The following is a 20,398-nucleotide window of genomic DNA, read 5'->3' as shown; positions in this document are numbered from 1 at the left end:
AAGATTTCCAAACTGCACGCACTGACGACGAGGGGCTCATTATGCAAGATTATCTGGGAACCATAACTCAAGAAAGCGTGCCACCAGAAGGGTATAAAATGCGTCATCCCTCTAGTGGAGGAATTGTGTAATTGCATCTATGTAATTGTGACAGAGTGGAAGGTTTTAGCTTAGCACAGTAACACATTAAAAAGGACCACAGGTTTGTTCATTGAAGAGGCAAATCGTTCCAAAAGTTTTGTACATTTTATTTCTAGATTAACTTAAGTTAGGTTCCAACCTTTAGTTGTTTCAGTTCCAGTTCAGTTTGTGTCACCACCTCCACACCAGGCAGACACACGGAAGAACAAGAGGTCAGAGGTCAAACGCAGGTAGGCTGTGCCCCAGCTGATGGGCGGTGTAATACACAGACAGCTCGTACTGTTACATAATGATAGAGATTCTAATGGCTTGTCCTGCAAATTGTGGGCCGGCATTACGGGCCTTATCTCGATCGGACTGGCCCAACCGGCCCAGAAGTACATCGGCCCACCGGGAAAACTCCCGATTCTCCCAATGGCCAGTCCAGCCCTGGTCAGGGGAAATATGTGGTGCCGAGGGGTCTGGCATTGACTTGAGCAGATACAACAATCCACAAATGTGACCCATCGTGAAGACACAACTCGGTTTTGGGGCATTTTGAGTTGAGCTGCTTTGCTATCAAGGCTCTTCATGAGGAAGCGGCACCAAATATACTTGATTAATAAATAGTACTTCCAAACATGTTCTTTGTTACGTCCACGGTTCAGCTTGTCTACTACAATCTTTGCAGCGTCCATCTTCATTGAATTTTGATATCAGATAGAGCCGGCCAGTAGTAGTCACGCTGGACGGCGGGGGCAATGACAAAAGAAACACGACCCGGGGTTTACCCAGAATGCACACAGACAAAGTCACACCCCTACTGCTCGCTCCCAAATCTCCCAAAACAAGCCGGTTTGAACCTAAAAGTTTACACTTTTAAATATACCAATACTGCTTAAACATGGAGAGGCTTCGTCGTGATCTCAACTGACAAATTCTGCAAAAAAGTGAAAATCACCAATCGTTCTGGTGACGGGTCACAAATGTTGTCATGTTTGAGCTGTTTTGGCGATCAGCAGTGTGTTCTGTAAGAGCGGCAAGTTAATGCTGTGCTAAAAACGATTAGCCAAACGAGCCGAGGCTAACCCCATAGCAACTAATGCAAAACCAAGCGCTACATTTTCATTGATTCAAAAGCAGAATGTGAGACACGCTCAATGTTTGTGATTGGCTCATTTGTCAGGTGAGGTATCTCAGTCTGGATTTTCTTTATTTAGTTGTGTTGTTTAGCTGTATTAACATTGTTTTCTCCAATTCATTCCCGGGGTTCAGTGGTTAGCATCACTGTATCACTGTCCCGTGTTATAAATATTGGTCATATCGTGTTAAAAAGCACAGAAAGTTGAAAGTAGGAAACAAATGTTATAATTGATATAAAGAGGAAAATCCATGAACAAACGGAGCTAAAGTCTGTGCCTCCTAAAAAACTGGAAAAGCATTTGAAAAACCGCAAAACTGACATAAGCTCAGTCACAATTATCAAAGTCATGAAATAACTCAAAACAGACAAAATACTGTATCAAGGAAATAAGTTGCACTGGGTTAGAAGGGCGTGTCACAAGATGGCCGCCAGAGCTGCCATTCATTCCAACGTAATACTATGGCCATGCTCTATTGAGAGTTTTATTAAAGATCTTTACTTTAACATCTCCTTTTATCACATGCAAAATCTCTCATCTTATCTTGTTCGTGTCCCTTTCTTGCCTTCGCACCAGTCAAATGTCAGCCTTCAGCTTAGATAGGAGGGAAAAATCGAATCGCACACCTGCAGTTTCACATATTTAAGGTGTGTCCCATTGGTCTCAGCTGAAAACCACTATCCAAGTCTGTGAGTCCTGCGTAGAGCTGTGACCTGTGGAGAGGCTTAGAAGCTGCAACAAAATGTGGAGAAGTTCTGCTTCTGGCAGCAAAAATGAAAGAAAAGGAGGATAAAGAGGAGGAAGGAGAGCAAGACTACTCAAAAGGGATCTTAAACCAGCTTTATTTACAAAACATATTTCTAGTCCAGTCCTTCTGTCCGTCAGTACACTATCTTCCAAGAACTACAGTCGTGTTACTGCAAAGAAACTACAAAACGCTGAGGTGCGAGTCAGTCAGAAGCGCGTGGAGAACCCATGGAGCTCCAGCTTTTCGATGTTCCTCTGGTTGGAGAAGTTGGCCTTGGTGATACGAGAGCTGGGGCTGCCCTCCTTACTCAGCCACACCTTCCTGAGAGCACACAGCAAAACAGAAAGGTCAGAGGAAATAAGGGGTGCGGTCACTGCGGTGCGGTGGGATCTGACATTGACTTGAGCAGATACAACAAGCCTAAACAAAAATGAACAGAAACGCTGTCATGTTTCACCAAGAGCTGAGTTGTTTTGACGCACATCCTTCATCTGCTCTGCAACAGTGATGGACGAAAGACCCTTCACTTGTAGTGATGCACCGGTCAGGGTTCTCTTCAGTTCGCTGGGCTCGCATTTGTGCCCACGTGTCACAGAGGGACATATGATTAAAACCAGCAGACTCATAAAACCTCGTCTTTTAAAGCATCTCACAGCTTTGGATCCAACACCTCAACAATGCAGTCCACTAGTTAGGGCAGCTGGGGGAGGGCTTGTTGGTTGGGGCTACTGCCCTTTCCTAACTGGCCCACTCCACACCCTGGCTTTTAATGCACCACACTATATAGGGCAAAATAAATAAATAAATAATAACAAAAAAAATAAAATAAAACAACCAACACTTGTACATAAAGATATTGTAGTGGCAATAGTAATGACAACAATTGTTTTAGCAGGATCTCAGTGTCTAATAAACAAGATCCCACTTAATCTCGGAATATTAAATATGCCTGTAAAATAGTATAATATTGTAATATTATAACATTCATTCGCAATATCTAGGATGTCATCAAAAATAATAAAAACAAATAATTTATAATGATGGTAATAACATTTAAATATTAATAATAATAACAAATGCATTTGTTTTGTATGATCATAATTCATAATTCTCATTTTTGATGTATGCAATAGCATAAATGTAAATCTTAAACACAGTTGTATGAGCCTGGGTTTGGAAAATCGAATACATGAATTTTCTTATTTCCTTATTTTCTTGTTACTTGTTTAGTATCTCATAGGAAATGCTAGCTATGGAGTCTATGCGTTCCACTCATGTAATTTCATTTTCCTTTTATGTGCAAACTTCTTCTTGGTTGTGGATACAGTCCTCATGTATATCTGTAAATGGTAAACGTTTATTATGTTGAATGTGGGGTAGGCGCTCATAAGCTTCTTGCTTCAGCCTACTCCTTTTGAGCATCTGTGACTGGTTGTATATGTGTATTTGTAAATCAGGTAAATGTAGTTGCTCAAATAAATTAAACTAAACTAAACTAAACTAAACTATTCACTTGACTAACTGGGGACTCATTTTTGCACATTCTGAATGATAGAAAAGACTGCAGTTTGTTAGAGATTAACAGATCAACAACAATAAATATATTTGTTGTTGAGCTCATGGGTCTGTCTCTGTTTTCAATCATTTAGTTTCATAAAGATTTTTTTAAATTGAAAATGTTGTTTTTGGTTATTGATTAAACTGTGATTAAAAGCAATTCAATAATTACAGACCCCTTTATTACAAATTTTAATCGAGTCCCACCTCTTGTATTATCCATGGCAAGTTTTTTGCAAAAAACATATATATATATATTTTTCTACTGAGTTCAGTATGAAAAACTTTTGCCCCTAGAGGCCATAAGCGCAACTGCAGGTGTTGTAGCAATTTGCGATTTTTTAAAACTTTTTAACTTACTTGTCCATGAGAGTAAATACTATGCTGACAGAAAAGACAAAGAGAGAGAGGGATATTGTACATCCAATTACACAATGGAAGTAATTTTTTTCACTCAAACTTGGCTGTAAATACTGTTTAAGTGGCGCTAGCCCGCTGTTAGCTTTGCCTGTTAGCCTGTTCTTCGTGATTCCATTAGTGTGCATTGGTTGCAGTCAAGTTGCAATTGTGGTTTTCTGACCAGAGACACCAGGGGGAGATGAAAGACCCCCCCCAATCATCCCATTAACACTTGTATTATTACTACGGAAAGGAATTATTAAGGTAAACAAGTTACTTAGTACTGCTTTAACAAAGACATATTGTGATATACGGCAAAACTGTATTTTGTCCCAGCCTGAGTAAAAAACAACTTCAAAACGTAATCTCCAAAAACAATAAAATTGCGTCCAAATCCCCCACCTGTATGACAAAACGATGGCAAGCCTTCTTCCTTGTTGTGATTCAATGCTAGTTGACAGTACAGTGCTACCTACTGTTCTGGAGTGTGCGTTACAAGGCTTTTAAAATGAACAAAACACAATGTCAAATATACTTTTTCCTTTGGAGCTTTAATGAAGTAGAAAGTGTTATACAGTATTTATCTTTGAAATGTAGATAAAAGTGCCATGTTCCAGGCTGCTCTAGTTGCTGCTTGATCCGACAGCACATTCTAATATCGTGACCTTCAGTGTGAGCGGACAGGGACAAGCATGGGCTGGTACATGACTAACTCCACGCTGCATCTTGTATGTGGCGGATATTAGCCCTCATCAGTGAGAGAGAGAGCGCTAATTGATGAACACGAGCAGATAAGTGTGAAGTGTGTGTGTGTGTGTGTGTGTTTGTGTGTACCCGACAGCGGCTGTCTCCTGCAGCTGTTCAGCACCTGTGTCTCTGTGGAGCGGCAGTCCAGACAGGATTTATGAGGGGCCACATACTGTACGACTGTTGGACACGCCGAATTTAATTGTGACTTTTCAGAATGGCGTTTTACATGCTTGGCCGCCATGGAACAAGGTCGAGAAATAAAGAGGCAAAGCGTCTCTACAGGGGCAATAGTCTCTTTTCATCAGGGGCTGCCATTGTGAACCAGTTACACAGTAATTGTCCAATTCAATAGTGGGTGAAGGCGTGTTGTTAATCTCAGTAAAATAATAATTTTATTTATATAGAAAAAACAAGTGCTTTCTTCTGCAAAAGAGAGTCTTCAGTTTAGACTTAACAGTAAATACTGAATTGGCCAGCTTAACCTGGTTGCTGACTTTTGGAGGAGATTGAAGGCTTTATAATTGGGAGAGGGCATCACAGTAATCTTATCTTGTGAAGATGAGGGCGTGAATGACTTTTCCAAGATCCTCACGAAGGAGGAAATGTTTGACTTCTGCAATATTGTCTGATTTGGATGAAGCATGATTGCACTACTTTAGCACTCTACTGATCGAAACTGAAATCAGAGTCAAAAATCAATTCTTTCTTATTTGGGCATCTGAGGTCCACATAGTTCTACACAGGAACAGAGTTTAGAGCAGAAAGCAAAGCCAAAGAAAGATACATGCACAGGTGAATAAGTAAATAAATAATGTGGATATGACGCTCAACAGGAGTAGGCAGAAGCTTAAGCTTGTTAGCGCCTACCCCATTATGTGTATATGAGCAGGAGATACATTCATATACTATAATAAAATGACTGGGTGGTAAAGTTACCACGATTGTCTATAATAGAAGCAGTGGCATGAGAAAGACCGAACAAAAAAATATCTGTTCAAATGAAGAACGTTTTGGGACATCCAGCACTTAATGTCGTTGTCGGTAAGGTTCCCTGTCACCCGCATACCTACGAAGTGTCATCACCATGTACGTGTATAGAGAATAAAATTGGGCCCAAAATAGAGCCCTGGGGCACACCGCACACTATGGAGAATATGCACAATAAAGTTCATCTTATCTTATGACCCACTAGTGGATTTGAGCCCAAATGTATCAGCTGGATTTCAACATGGATCCATCATAAGATGGCATTCATTATAAAATTGACATAAGTAAAGTAAAAGTACCTAAATTTTGTACTTTTAAAAATATATATTCCACCATTGCAATTTGAAGTGGCGACCCTCCAGCTGCACACCTGTAAAGTACATATCTATTTTAGTATACAGTAGAGCATATAGCAGAGTAAAGCATGTTAAATTATTTTTCAAATGCAATTTATCACAATGACCTGTGTGCCAGTGAAGGAAATAAATGTGATCAAAATAGGATATTGTCATGACTCATTGTTGTGGTTAAATTACCAAATATTTTAAACAACTTTAATAATAACTCTTCATATTCAAAAGCATTTAGGATCTTACAGAAGGTAAACAGTACATGGATACACTTCTTCATACTGGTTTCAGTTCTAGATGTGAACAAACAGCATGTCCTTGTATAGTGAACAGTTGTGATGCCAGTTGGGGTCCCAGCCGCCTCCGCACTGGAGGACGATGGAAAAACACAAGCATTCCTCTGCTTCTAATTATACCCAGAGAATGTGGCAGTTTGGACCACTGGATGACCGCATGTTTCTGTATAGTAGGCATGTGGGTACGTGAGACTGTGGACCAAGTCACGTGGGGACTAAGACCTTTTCAGACCTTTTTCCAAAGAACGTTTGGACTCATCTGAGCTTTTATCAGATATGGTATGATTTTCTAGCATGGGTCAAATGGAAAGGACAGATTTCCATGCGGGTACAGTCAAGTTGATCTTGAACCGTGTCCTTAATGAAAAACTTGGCAGGTCATGATGATGCTGTGCAGAGTTGATTGACGCTGTTTTGTTGTACAATAGTATCATCACAAATGAAGCATATTACCTTTATGTTACCTATTATAGATGATAGAGACTGAATGATTTGCGATGTATTATAATCCAGGTAAGAGCCCAATATATAAGAAATATATTTTTGAAGAAAACCACTGACGCATTACTACTTACATTTAATACTAGTGATTATAGTGGAGGAGTTGAAGTATCTCGGGGTCTTGTTCAGGAGGGGCAGATCATGAGCATGAGATTGACAGACAGATCGGTGTATCAGACCGTTGTGGTGAAGAAGGAGCTGAGTCGGGGGGCAAAGCTCTCAATTTACCAGTCAAATTATGTTCCAACCCTCACCTATGGTCATGAGATGTGGGGAATGACCGAAAGGACAAGATCACGGATACAAGCGGCCAAAATGAGTGTCTTTCGGAGAGTGGCTGGGCGCACCCTTCATCTGTTCCGGATGCCTCCTGGTCGCCTCCCTTGGGAGCTGTTCCAGGCATGTCCTATTGGAAGGATGCCTCGTGGAAGACCCAGGACACGCTGGAGGGACTTTGTCTCTGTGGCCTGGTGTCGCCTCGGGGTCCCCCCAGAACAGCTGGAGGAAATGTGTGTGAATTGAAAAGTCTGGGCATCTCTGCACAGATGCTGCCTCCGTGACCCGGCCCCAGATGAAGCAGAACAAAATGGATGGATGGATTATACTGGTAACTAGTAACACATATTGGTTTGGCTAACTACTTTGTTTTTTCATTTATTGGTTTATTTGGTATGGATTGTAGGATTGTAGCTATGGGCTATTTTGCATCCGTTGTCCCTCACTCACACATGCTCTCAGTTATACTGTCTTATTGTGTGTGCTAAGGGAAACCGGAGAACCCAGAGGAAACCTATGCAGACACGGGGAGAACATGGAAACTCCACACAGAAAGGCCCCGTCCAGGTGGGAATCGACCTTCTAGTTGTGACCTGCTGCACCCCCGTGCCGCTTGCTTGTCCAGTTAAAGTTCAACCAGTCTCAAATTAGTCCAAATGATTGTGTTTAAAAGGTGATAAATGATGATGATGTGTAATAGACCTGGCATATGCAACCAACAAAAAACAAAGGCTTCAGAAGTCGCGAATGCCTGATGTCCCTGTAAAATGCATAAACCTGACATGAATGTATCTGTGTGTGAGCTTGTATGTGTGTGTTTGTGTGGACGCAGATTAAAGTAGATTGTGCAGGATCGAGGTCAGCAGTGAGAGACGGAGCCACGGCAACATGTGGAGGAAGAGATGTCCTACTTAGATTTTGGCCAGAAGTTATTCCCCCCTACTGTTGCGTTTACACTGTTACAGATATTGATATTATGGGATGCCGAGTTGGACTTGCGTATTGCATTATTTGTGAAAGCCTGATAATCCTACAGTTGTGGCATTGTAGGTATGTGCTGTAAAATAAAGGCTGTATACTAAATACTATAATATAATAATGAAAGGGGAGTGCATAACTTTTAAAGCGTTTTCACACATATAGAAGCGCTTTGAGGGCCGGCCCGAGACCGCTCTTGTTTCAGCAATATTTTCTTTCGTTTAGTTTGGTCCCCATTCACATGCTCTCACTCCAAAAGCCGAACCATCAGCTGTGTAACACCGATCAGCTGTTTGCTGAACCTATTCCCATGACAACGGCATCAAATGATCAGAGCCCTGTAAATGCGGCATCACACACGCGGTGGCCATTTCCCTCTCATGTTGTTCAATACAGTAAGGCTGTACATGTGCACAGCATAGGGGCAGAGGATTATTTATCGATCAATTATCTTGGACAAAATAAATGCTATTTACTATTATAATTGCTATTATCGCTATAGTTATGAAACATTTCTTTTATGGTGAATCCTTCCTATATTTGTTACTATGTTAGATATAGAGCTTTACAGAAGATTCTCTGATGGAAAATGAAGGTGCCATGGTGAACACCCATACATCCGCTAGGTCACTAAAAGGTCAAATATGCATTCATTTAAAAAAATGCATTAAAAGTTCCATAATGCTCCTTTAAGCGTTTAGAGTGGAAGCAGAGCTTTGGCAGAATCCTGCTGCCGTAGCTGCTGGACTGACGGAGGGTGCAGCGGGTGCAGACTTTATGTATGTAGATTTGTGCTCTGTCTACGGCAATGCTTTTTTTGGCCATTATGTTCAATGTTCATAAACAAATGTTACGATCATCTAAACATGCCTTCTTTTAAGCAAGCAAAAACATTGTATATCATCCCACCTCTATTTAGTAGCCTCTAAAGCGGACACCGACCACCCAAAAGTTGAAGAATTAACATGCATGATTTTAAATTTAGGTCAGATGTACCTTTTACACAAAAATATGCACATAATTATTTTTGAAAGTAACATTTCAGAATGTCTGCACATTAAGTAACATCTTGTATATAATAATAATGCAACGTTTTTTTTATAGCGCTTTTCTGGACACTCAAAGACTTTACATTGCACTATTCGTTCACTCCATACTCGGTGGTGGTAAGCTACTATTGTAGCCACAGCTGCCCTGGGGTAGACTGATGGAAGAAATGCGACCAGTCTGCGCCATCAGCCCCTCCGACCACCACCAACCACTCACTCACGCAATACATTCACTAGGCTTCCTGGTGTTCCCAAACGGTCTCCCATCCAAGTCCTGCCAGGCCCTTCCCTGCTTAGCTTCCAAGGTCTGATGGGATTGGGCAGAGCAAAGGCGGTAAAATAAAAAATCACTAAGAAGTTGAAAAGCCCGAAATTTAATTTCTTGTTATCTGACAAGCCAACTTGATCTGCACATAGGTTTGGGCAACATCCATTCCAAGCCGGAGTCACCTATCTGCAATCAGAGCCACCTTATCCAACGGGTAGCCCAGGGGCCTACCGTACCATAGTCAAGGGCCTATCAGAATTAAGGAAAAAAAAAAAACTAGGTGATTCGTTGATTTTCATGTCAATAACTTCACTTTGCGGCATGACTAACCGTATTCGGTGATTGCGCTGTGCTCCTATGTGTGTACCTGGAGTAGGCCCGCCTTACTTGGCCCAGGGGGATACATGTAAGAGTAGCAGGGTTAGGGTTTATGTGGGATTTGGGGCTAGTTATAGGTTAGCGTTAGGGGCAGGGTTTGCGCTGAGAGGGGGTGGGGGCCAACAATTCTGCAATGTGTGCTATTGTATAGCCAGGCTGCTAATTTTTCTTTTCGAAATGCTTCACTTGTAGATGTAGCCAAAAGGCATCAGACACCTAATCCAAGCGTTCTGTGAGAAACTGCATGTTCTGAAAACAAACATGATTCTATTTTGAGTAATGAGACGTTAAATAATAACAGAAACAAAATGAAATGGAACAGGAGCTTTGTTGTAATTTGATCTCACATGATTCTTTTTCAAACAGCAGCAATTTATCGGCCATAAGATCTGAGCATTCACTGCCGACTAAACACATTTATCTTCCTCTTCTCACTTTCATGTTTTTCCTCGAAGTATAAAAAGTATTGTCCACCCACACACACACTAACTCACCCGCCGCCCACATCATACTTTCCTCTAAACACTTATGTTTCCTCTTCCTCTCTGTACACGCAGGAACAGCTGCTTCCTGTTTCCCAGGCCCACAGGAAGTGAGGTCGTGGTCAAAGTGGGGGTCGAAAGGGCAAACTAAATTCCAGGCATTTTGGCTCGAGCATCGCCATGGACACGCTGATGCACGCCTGTAATTCACGTTACGCATATGCCTATTGTGACAGCAATTGTTGTAAGTTTAATAAAATAGTTTCTGCGTACATCTTCTGGTACTAGTAGGGAGTAAAGCCATTGAAAGTGGACATAAACTGCATTATTGAGGCTTAAAACATTCTTTGGACAGTAGGGTGTGAGAGGCTGGTCAGGACTTTGAATTGGCCTGGAGTGCCCTCTGCAGGCAGCTGTGGGAATATCAACATTTAAAGACATCCAAATTATACGGAAATTAATATTAAATAAAAAAAAATGTCAGAAGGCTCAACAGACACTTTAGTGTCAGTTTAAAAAATAATTACATTTTCTGCCAAGTATTTCATGGTCTGGGCTCATAGAAATAAAAAGAAGGCATTTGATCCTGACATATGCGGGCAGTTAGCAAGTTGGCTAGTCTGGGAGACTTTTAGCGTCCGTTTGCCTGCCCAGTGTATTTTTACTGTAGCCGTTAGCATTAGCCATCAAACATCGCAAATTATGAATCATCCAGATGTTTTCAGTTGTTGTCAAACATCGACCACATTTAGGTCAAAGACTAGTTCGAAATCATTAATGAATGTAGAAACCTTTTATGATTTTACTTCAGATACAAAATTAGCAAATGTCCTCCGAGCTAAATGCTAACTCAAATTCAGTTAAGTTTCTGCTTTATGGAGTCAGATACACATCCAGTGGCCACTAAACCTCATCTTATAACCTATTAATGATAAAGAAACCACAGAAATTACATAAATGCCATGAAAAGGACAAAACATACCTACCCATCTGTTAGCATTGCGCCTAACATAAGGAGGTATACAAATGAAATGTTCTATCCCTATTCATTTGTATGGGGCTAGAACGTTCAATTTGTGTCCGGGATTTGACGGCTAACAAAATGTGAGCATTTGTAGGAGCAGCTAAAGGCATTTCTGTGATTTTTATAGTCTGAGCTTTACAGGGTTAGCATTGAAGCTAAAGATTAATGCTAACAAACGGTAAAATAGCACCGCAATCTGAACACATTTTTACGAAACACACTCCGCTTGATGTTTATTCACGTTTTCTCAGTTTTCATTTTTGAGTTACATTAAAATGTGGACAGGAAGTAGTCGATGCCCTGAAGTGATCAACAGGAAGTTAGCCAAAAACATTCCGTGCACAGAGACTGGGTGAAACGTTACGCGGTGTGTCTTTAAACGTCATGTTATGCCATTGTTCTGCATTCTTCTGTTGTTCTTACATATCATATTACTGTCCTCTAGATCGTACAGTAGGTCTGTGTTGTCTGGGGGGGGTGGTGTATGTTTTTTTTCTTGGCAATGGGGGGGCAGCAGGTCCTCAGGGTGATGATGTCATCTCCAGGAGACATCCACACCCCAGTGACATCATTCCCGCTGGATGATCCTTAAAAGCGCCTCTCGTCTCGCGTGTATGATTGATTATTATTAGTACAATAAGGAGAACAGGGACAAGGGAGGACATGGGGGATGGGGGTAGGCTGGGGGGGTCATGAGGGTCGGAACACCCACCATCCTGTTTCATGTTACGCAACTGAGTAATCAGACTAACTGGAAAATTATTATGTTTAAAAATACAGGGCAGTGATCTTTTTCTATTCAACATTCCAAGCACAAAGCCGAATGTTATTAAAAATTAAAGTTCTTGAGAGGCTTTTGGGTGGATTTGGTTTCTTATGCCTGGCAACCTTGCACTGGTCTAACCAGAGCGTTAACGTGGAAACATCCCCTGCCTTTGCCCTTTGCTTGAGCTGCTGTTGTGTCTGTGATCAACATTATATTATTTAGGATATGGCACAGGTAAGTTTGATTTATTCTACATGTTTGAAAAAATAAAGAAATAGCTTCATTATTGTTGAGCTAAAAGTTGATATTTGAAGAAGTTATAATATCTCAGGAGTAGTGGCTGATCGGCAGTTAGCTTGACAGTTAAGAGAGCAACTGCCACAGAGATCTGTACTGTCTAATGCTGCGTCCAGCATTTTTACCTTTTAAAATCTCCATTAGTTTATCATTGCTGAACTCTACAGAACATTTACAGGAGATTCCCTTGTGTACAACAAATGATAGTAGGGCGTTCGCAGGGTCTTTCAAAGTCTTAAAACGTCTTAAGGCCTTTACAAAGTCTTACAAAGTCTAGTTTTAGGGCGTGTACTTTCGTTCAAAATCAGTCAAATCAGAATTTTAGGGAATACGCACATAAAACCATCGCTATCAGCTATTTTACTAGGCTACGTCTTATTGAGGCGGCATGGTAGCGTAGCGGTTAGCGCCTCCGCTTCACAGTTAGAAGGTCCTGGGTTCGATTCCTACCTGGACGGGGTCTTTCTGTGTAGAGTTTGCATGTTTTCCCTGTGTCTGCGTAGGTTTCCTCCGGGTACTCCGGTTTCCCCTACCACTAAGAGCATTGCTTTGTGACTATGTCTGTGAAAGGCGCTATATAAATAAAGATCTTCTTGAGCAAAGGCGGTACAGGCGTCTCTAGCATTAGCTACAGCATCCTCATGGATCATAAACACATCAAAAGCTAATCCCATAGGAATGAACATCACTTTTATTCATATTTACTTGCCCCAGTGAACATGAATAAATGTCGTGATTTGTTGTACTTCAAAAAGTACAACAAGGAGCTAAAAGTGCATTTAATGTAGCACGAAGTCTTACAAATGTCTTAAAAAGGTCTTAGATTTGACTTTCCTGTAATGAGTCTGTCAGAGCTAGAATCTCACTGTTTTCTCTGTCGCCACTGTTTAGGGCTGAGGCGATCACCACCTGTTAGTGACTTGGTAAATATGTCTGAAGTCCAAGCATTCAGTGCTTTTGTGAAAGAACGACTGGCTGCGGCGGCCGGAGAGATACGTGTGCTGTTTGAAAGAATAACAGCGCCGTACGAGGAGGATCTGCTGCGCTCTGAAGAGCAGAACCAAAGGAACCAGTGGCTCTTGGACCAGGCTCTGGGACCCAGAGTCGTGCTGCACAGACTGGGTCCTGGTCTGAACGAAGACCTGGACATGGCAGAGACAATTAAAGAGGAGCCCGAGGAACAGAGCGTCACACAGCTGTCAGGGTAAGAACCACCTCTTTCAAACAGAACAGGCTTTGCATAAGCAAGTAATGAGATCAAATTACTGACAGTATTTTTAAATCATTTTTTCAGGGGCATCTCTGGGTCCTCTTTTCTTCAACACAGGCAAACTGATCACCGCGCAGAAGCAAAGGAAGAGGACATCAGCCCAGACACTTCTGACGCTGGCAATGATGACAACAGCCGTTACTCTGCACCGATGGAGGCAGAGGCTGATGGAGACCACAATGACCAAGTCCAAATGAGAGAGAGAGGCACCAAATTGCCCCCAAACCAGTCTGCACCAGAGACCAGTGTGAACCATGGAGGCATGCCAGGAACCACCAGAGGAACTGCGAGGAAGAAGCACCGGTGCTCAGTTTGTCGGAAGAGATTTGGGAGAAAAGACCATCTACAACTACACACAAGAGTTCACACGGGGGAGAAACCTTATAGCTGTTCTATCTGTAAGAGAGCATTCGCCCAAAAAAGTGATCTAGGTCGACACAGAAGAACACACTCTGGGGAGAGGCCTTACAGCTGCTCTACCTGTGAACAAACGTTTGGCCAATCATCTTACCTCGTCACACATATGAGAACACACACAGGGGAGAAGCCTTACAGCTGTTCCATCTGTAAGAAAGCATTCACCCAAAAAGGTAGTTTAGGTGAACATAGAAGAACACACACAGGGGAGAAGCCTTACTGCTGTTCCATCTGTAAAAGAGCATTCGCCCAAAAAAGTGATTTAGGTCGACACAGAAGAACACACACTGGGGAGAAGCCTTACAGCTGCCCTATATGTGACAAAGCACTTACCGACAAAAGAAGTTTGAATCGCCATAGGAAAACACACAGGGAAGAAACATATTAGCAAAAACATTCAGCAGGTCAATCTATGACAAAGGCTTATAACTGCCAGAAAAGGCAAAGTATTTGAAGAATGTTTCTGTAGTTTTGTTTTTGTTCTGTCTTTAAGTATTTTGTCCTAAATTTGACCTTATTTCAGAAGTGGCTACAACAGAAATGAAAAAAAAAGAAGCCACAATGTCCGTTTTTGTTGGTCTTAAGCGTAATAACTCGTTCTTGAAGTTTCTGATATTTCTACAAATATAGATGTTTAAAAATGTAATATTTGTTGACTTAAATCCTCAATATGACTTTTGAATTCTGTAAATGTCCAGAACATGTTCATATCCGAGATGTTTGAATATATAAATATGCATTGTCAATTTCAGAATTTTTGCCAATGATAACGTTAACCAGACTGCAAATAAAACTGTCCAAAAACCTCAGTAGTTATAGTTAAAGTTATTTCGTGACACACAGACCAGAGAGAGAATATGTTAAAACTACATAACATCAAAGGAAGAGTCCCAAAAGAACCATGTGCTGATAAGTCTGTTATGTTGCTGTAAAAATGTAAGCGAAACTGTGCGAGTGGCTGGAAATCAGCGGATAGGTTCATTTGGGCCAATGATCTTCTATTGGCCCTTCTATTTATTCATCTAAAATCATTATTTTATTGTATTTTTACACTGAGGTATAAGCATAAAGGTAAAAGATAACATACGATGAATATGTTCAATAGTTTTTCAATTTTAAACAACCCCTAAAAACAAAAAGTGTACATATAACTTTGGAGGTTGAGAGGTTAAAGAGACGAGATGCAAGTTGGCCATTTCATGCTCACTACTGCCATCTCAGGTCATACGAGTAACTGCAGTCTCTATATTAAAGGTCCTATATCATGCTATTTTAGCCATTCCAAAGTTAAGTATAGGCATTTAAATGATATATTGTACCTCTACCACTATGGAGCACTAATTTTTGTGATAAATATAAGTGTTTTCTGGAGGTATTTTTCGACCCCGGAAGACACAACGCTTCGATTCAGTTAACTCCGCCCCCTCTCTCCGCACATACAACTTTACCGTAATATAAATAAACAGCAATAAGTGAAATTGCTTCACGATGCTGTTATACGGAGTTGTCATCTGCAACACAGCTTCATAAATGGCTAACACACATGCTAATATGCTAACACACAAGCTAACACGCGTTTGGATTGACTCACCCTCTGGTCCATCGTTGTTTACATTGTGGGACTCGCGTTGGTTATAAAAGTTAATCCACTTTGATTCTGGCGAAGGTTCCCCAAACATCCATCAGAGACAGTCACAGAAAAACACCATTTTGGTGATAGTCGCAGAATCCCGGAGAAAAAAACAGCTTCTTGAAAAAGGTTGAATAAACTCCTGGTCCTCGTAGCCAAACACGCTTCTTTTTCTCCGTCCGTGACATTATCGTTAGGTAAGAATAAAGAACAGATGTCCAGAATAGATGACAACGAGCTCCATCTTCACAGCTGCAGCTCAAACATGACTGATCTGTTCAGACGCTCAGGGGTGCGTTTGTTTTAGCTGACCTGGAAGCACCTCGGGCACATCCTTTTTTAATTATTTATTTTATTTTATTTTTCTCTTTGTTTCTCTCTTACGACAGAAATAATGAAAACGCTGTTTTACAAATTAAAATCAGGCCGTAAGCATAGAATTAAGACATTACATTACAGACGTCGAGCACTTCCGTTCCGCTGTTACGACACAACTGAACACTCAGTCGTTCACCAGGAGAGGGCGGAGCAGCTGCTCAGAGAGCAGGATTCAGGAGGATTGCGGAGAGCTGCGTGAATGAAGCCACAAACCACTCTGGGGGTGTTTTTGATAAGGAAATAGCATAACAACATGGCTAAAAGCTCCAAAAAGTCGATTTTGCATGATATAGGACCTTTAAGCTTGTGCATGACGGCACTTCAGACCCAAAGTAACAGCTTTTTGAGTGACAGTGCAGGATTTTAGAGACAGTTGTGGTGAACGGGTCTGGGCTCATTCTACACATTAGGACATGGCTGGAACATGTAGGGGAAGGAAAATACATAATTTTGACATTTTTAAACTCCGTATAGTCCCTTGAACTTGAAGTATGGAGTAGTATGATTTGGAAAAACAATTTCACTTAAATTGGAGATATATTTGACCAGTAGTACTTTTACTAAAGTAATGAAAGCAGATACGTTTACCTCCAATGCTGAACTGTGCGTCCTTTGTAAGTTTTCTTTGAGTTCAATCTGCTTTTTATACAAAGAAAGAAATGAAAGTTGCTATGCATATTTTCCTACATTTAAGTTTCAAATATACTTTTTTCATGTTTACCTGCAGCGTCTCCCTTAAGGAATAAGCTCTTTCTCTGTGCCAACGCTAATGTCACATCTGAAAGGCGCTAACCCCCTCTGCTGGCGTGCTGATGATTTACACTTCAGTATACTCACATCTCCTCCACCTGCTGAGCCGGCCCCTGCACTTGTCCCACCACTGTCCCTCCATAGGTGTTCTTCACCCAGCCCACCAGGCCCAGCCGCAGGCCCTCGCGCTCCGTGTACTGGACACAAGCGGGAATACGGTCGGTAGAAAATCACTCTTTCTCAGCCAGTTCAGTGGTAGTCGAGTGAAGACGGGGACTCACCATTCTGAAGCACACTCCTGTCGAAAGAAACAGAGTAATGTGTAATGTGTGTGTAATACAGTGACATACAATTACAAGAAAACACATCAAATCAATCCATAAAACATCAGTATAAAATGTGTTCAACTACAGTAAAAGGCAAGAGTGCAGATAAAATACTGTCAGTGTCATATGCACGGGTAAAAGAACTGTTTTCAGCCTGGATTTGAACATTGTCAGAGTTGAGGCCTGTCTCACATCCTCATGAAGACTGTTCCAGATTTTAGCTCTAGCCTCACTGTGTTTAGTCCTGACTCTGGGAACCGCCAGGAGACCCCTCCCTGAAGTTCTCAGGGCCTGAGATGGTTCATACGGCTCTAACATGTCAGAGATGGACAATGGTGATAAAACATGAAAAGACGTGAGTGACAGGAAGCCAGTGCAGAGACCAGAGCACTGGACTAATATGGTCATATTTCTTGGTTCTGGGTAACAGTGTGTAATAACTCGTACCTATGTGTTACATACACAATAGAATCATTTCTATTTGTAGTTTGGGGGCACAAAATCTAAATAAGACATAAGACCCTCACTCTAACCCAAACCATATGCCCTGACCCTTTTTACAAAAGGTACCTCCAAAGTACTAATACACATTAATCCATTGTGTATACTACATAGATACAAGTTATTACAGATTGTTACAAAGCAGATTACATTGTACTAAATTTAGTTTGGTGAATAAGTGGATAAGTCTCTCCAAGTCTGAATTTCAACGCTATACTTCTGATTTTGGCAATGTTTTTAGATGATAAAAACAAAAACGATTTGACAAAAAATTTAGTTCGTAAGTCAAATCAATCTTTTTTTTTTTTTAGGATGAGTGACTACACTGATTGCCATTTTTTGCTATTTGCACCTGAGGTGGCTCTTTGCTATTTTTCAAGGTTTGTCAATGCACTTCAAGTAAAAACTGTTTAAAAAAGTATATAATTACAGCAGATATTTTGTTTAAAGGAACAGGCCACCGTTTTTTTCCATACTGAGATGTTCTTTCCTGAGCTCAGACATGCGTACCTGTCCGGTCTTTGTGTTTGCCCTCAGTCATACAAAACGACCAAAGATGTTGTTAGCATTTGGCCTCTCCCAGCATGTTCCAATAGCTACAAACGGGGGTGAAGTCGGAAGCGACCGCGCTCTTCGATGGGCACAAAGACCAGACAGGTACACGTCAACTCGTCTAAGCTCAAGTAAGAACATATCGCAGTATGGAAAAACGGTGGCCTGTTCCTTTAAATAATATTCTTACCACATAGCAGATCAACTCTCAATATCCTTTTAAAATCTTAATATTATTATTGTTTGTTTATTGGTTGATTTAAGCAAATGTCTATGTGTTTCTTATATATTTTGCAGTATAGTTATTTATTCGTGCAGATCAATGATATAGACTTTAGACTTCATTGTGGGGAGAAATTCTTTTCACGTACTCAGTGCATGTTTGACAAAAGGACAGACAGAACAGTATTCAAAAAGTAGCTACTATAAAGAAATACAGGCTAATGGGTGCCAGCCTAAACTACTGCATATCTGTACAGTATTCTGCAGCTACTGTACATGCGTATCTGTTCGTCTGCTCAAAGTGAAAGTGCATGGTTTGAACGCTGGCTTCTAAATAAAGCTGCAGAGCTCGGTTTACACTCCACACACACACACACAAACGCTCTGCACCCAAACACTATAAAGCATTGTCCAAGAGAGCACCACTGACCCTGCACGTGTCCAAAGATCTCAAAGTCCACCGACACCAGCCCAGACATCCTGAAGACCTCACAGGCGGCTCTGCTCTGCAAAAACACTGCCGAGGAGAGAGGACTGACTGGGCCTCTGCTGTCTGCTGCAACAGGCACACAGCGACCTCTGCTGGTTTAAAGAGGTGTAGCAATCATGGCTCTTTCAAATGTCCGCTCTCTGCTGAACAAGACTTTTACTTTCAATGACCTGATTTTAGATTATAATATTGATTGTTTTTAATTGAATCCTGGCTGGGTGCAGATGCGACCACGGTTCTTGCAGAGGCCTTATTTGTTTTACTTAACAGCATTATCAATTATTTATATATTTAGTTTATAATTTAGTTGCCTGGATGGAGGTTGGATGTCTCTCCTACACCTCCTCTGGGCGCCCTGTGTCAGTTCCTTGTGTCAGTGCCCTATGGCTGCGGCCGATGGGCTGCTCCTGGGGATGGGTGGATCCTTGGATGCAGGGGTGGATCTAGAAAAAAAAAAATCATGGGGTGGCAAGCAGGGTCAGAGATCATTTCTGGGGTGGCAACATATTTTACAATGTGGAATGTGGGGGTACGCAAGTTTTGCTTAATCGCAAGGCAATTTTTTCCGTTTAGATGCAGGCTGAGCCTCCCAAAATTATATACAAAGAGTAGCATTGTCCATAACATAAGTAGGGTGTTTCTAACTCAGGTAAAACTTGAACCTTTGTAAAATAAACCAATAAATAAATCATCATCTTGGGAGGCAGAGGAGTTGGCGCCATTAAGTTGTAATTCTTTGTCCTGTCAAAAAAGTACTGAGAGTGAGCCTCTGTCAGCACCCAAGTAGCTTCTAGAGCAGATGTGAGACATTACATGACATCAATGGGGTGGCAGCTGGGGTGGCAAGACCTTTACTGGGGTGGCAAGACACAGTTTCTAATACGATTCCTCCTCCCACAGGTAGAGGAGGAAGAGCCACCGAGCACTCATGTTTAAACCCTCCTCTCACTTCTGTCGAAACAGCAGAGCCACAGTCCCGACTCCGGCACACCTCGGCCGCAGACTTCATGTCCCAGGGGCCCTGATTCCACATTCGTCTCCACTCTCCTCTGTGCTCCACCACCACCGTCCCCTCACAGCGACTGGCCCCTCCGACCAGCCTCAGCGGCTCTGGACACAAGACACAGGTGCGCCCCAGCTCTTTAGAGGCCCCACCACCTGACCCCGCCCCTTTACCTGCGCAGGAGAGCTCCTGAGTGGGGCAGGTCCCCGGGCGGGTCCTGGTCCGGGGACAGTCCATCAGAGCAGACTCGTTGTCCTCCCAGTGGAATGTCTGCCCCAGAGGAGAGAGCGCTCCCTGGAGGCGAGGAGCCCCACAGCCCATCTCTCTGCACAGCACCTTTGCCCCGCGAAGGTCCAAGGCCCCCTTACAGACCCCGCTCCAGGACTGGTTCAACGACTGGTCCTGGGTGTGCAGAGATCCTGAACACAGGCTCCGCCCCCCAACCAGCCGCACCGAGTCTAGGTATACACATGAGATCACAGCGTGAGCAG

General features: G+C 42.0%; 1 protein-coding gene across 1 annotated transcript; it reads right to left on the bottom strand.

Annotated features, from left to right (window-relative positions):
• Window positions 1-2,082: 2,082 nt before the first annotated feature.
• acyp2 (acylphosphatase 2, muscle type) lies at window positions 2,083-18,973 on the bottom strand. The gene is made up of 4 exons (XM_079559992.1): window positions 18,845-18,973; window positions 17,095-17,111; window positions 16,901-17,010; window positions 2,083-2,331 (listed from the first exon to the last, which is right to left on the bottom strand). The coding sequence occupies exons 1-4, from the start codon at window positions 18,891-18,893 to the stop codon at window positions 2,217-2,219; spliced, it is 291 nt and encodes a 96-aa protein (XP_079416118.1). The 5' UTR covers window positions 18,894-18,973; the 3' UTR covers window positions 2,083-2,216.
• Between the last annotated feature and the right edge of the window lie 1,425 nt (window positions 18,974-20,398).

This window comes from Gobius niger (assembly GCF_951799975.1).
Source record: "Gobius niger genome assembly, chromosome: 7".
Lineage (NCBI taxonomy): Eukaryota > Metazoa > Chordata > Actinopteri > Gobiiformes > Gobiidae > Gobius > Gobius niger.
Note: the sequence above shows the minus strand (reverse complement) of the source record. Positions and strands in the feature narration are given on the sequence as shown.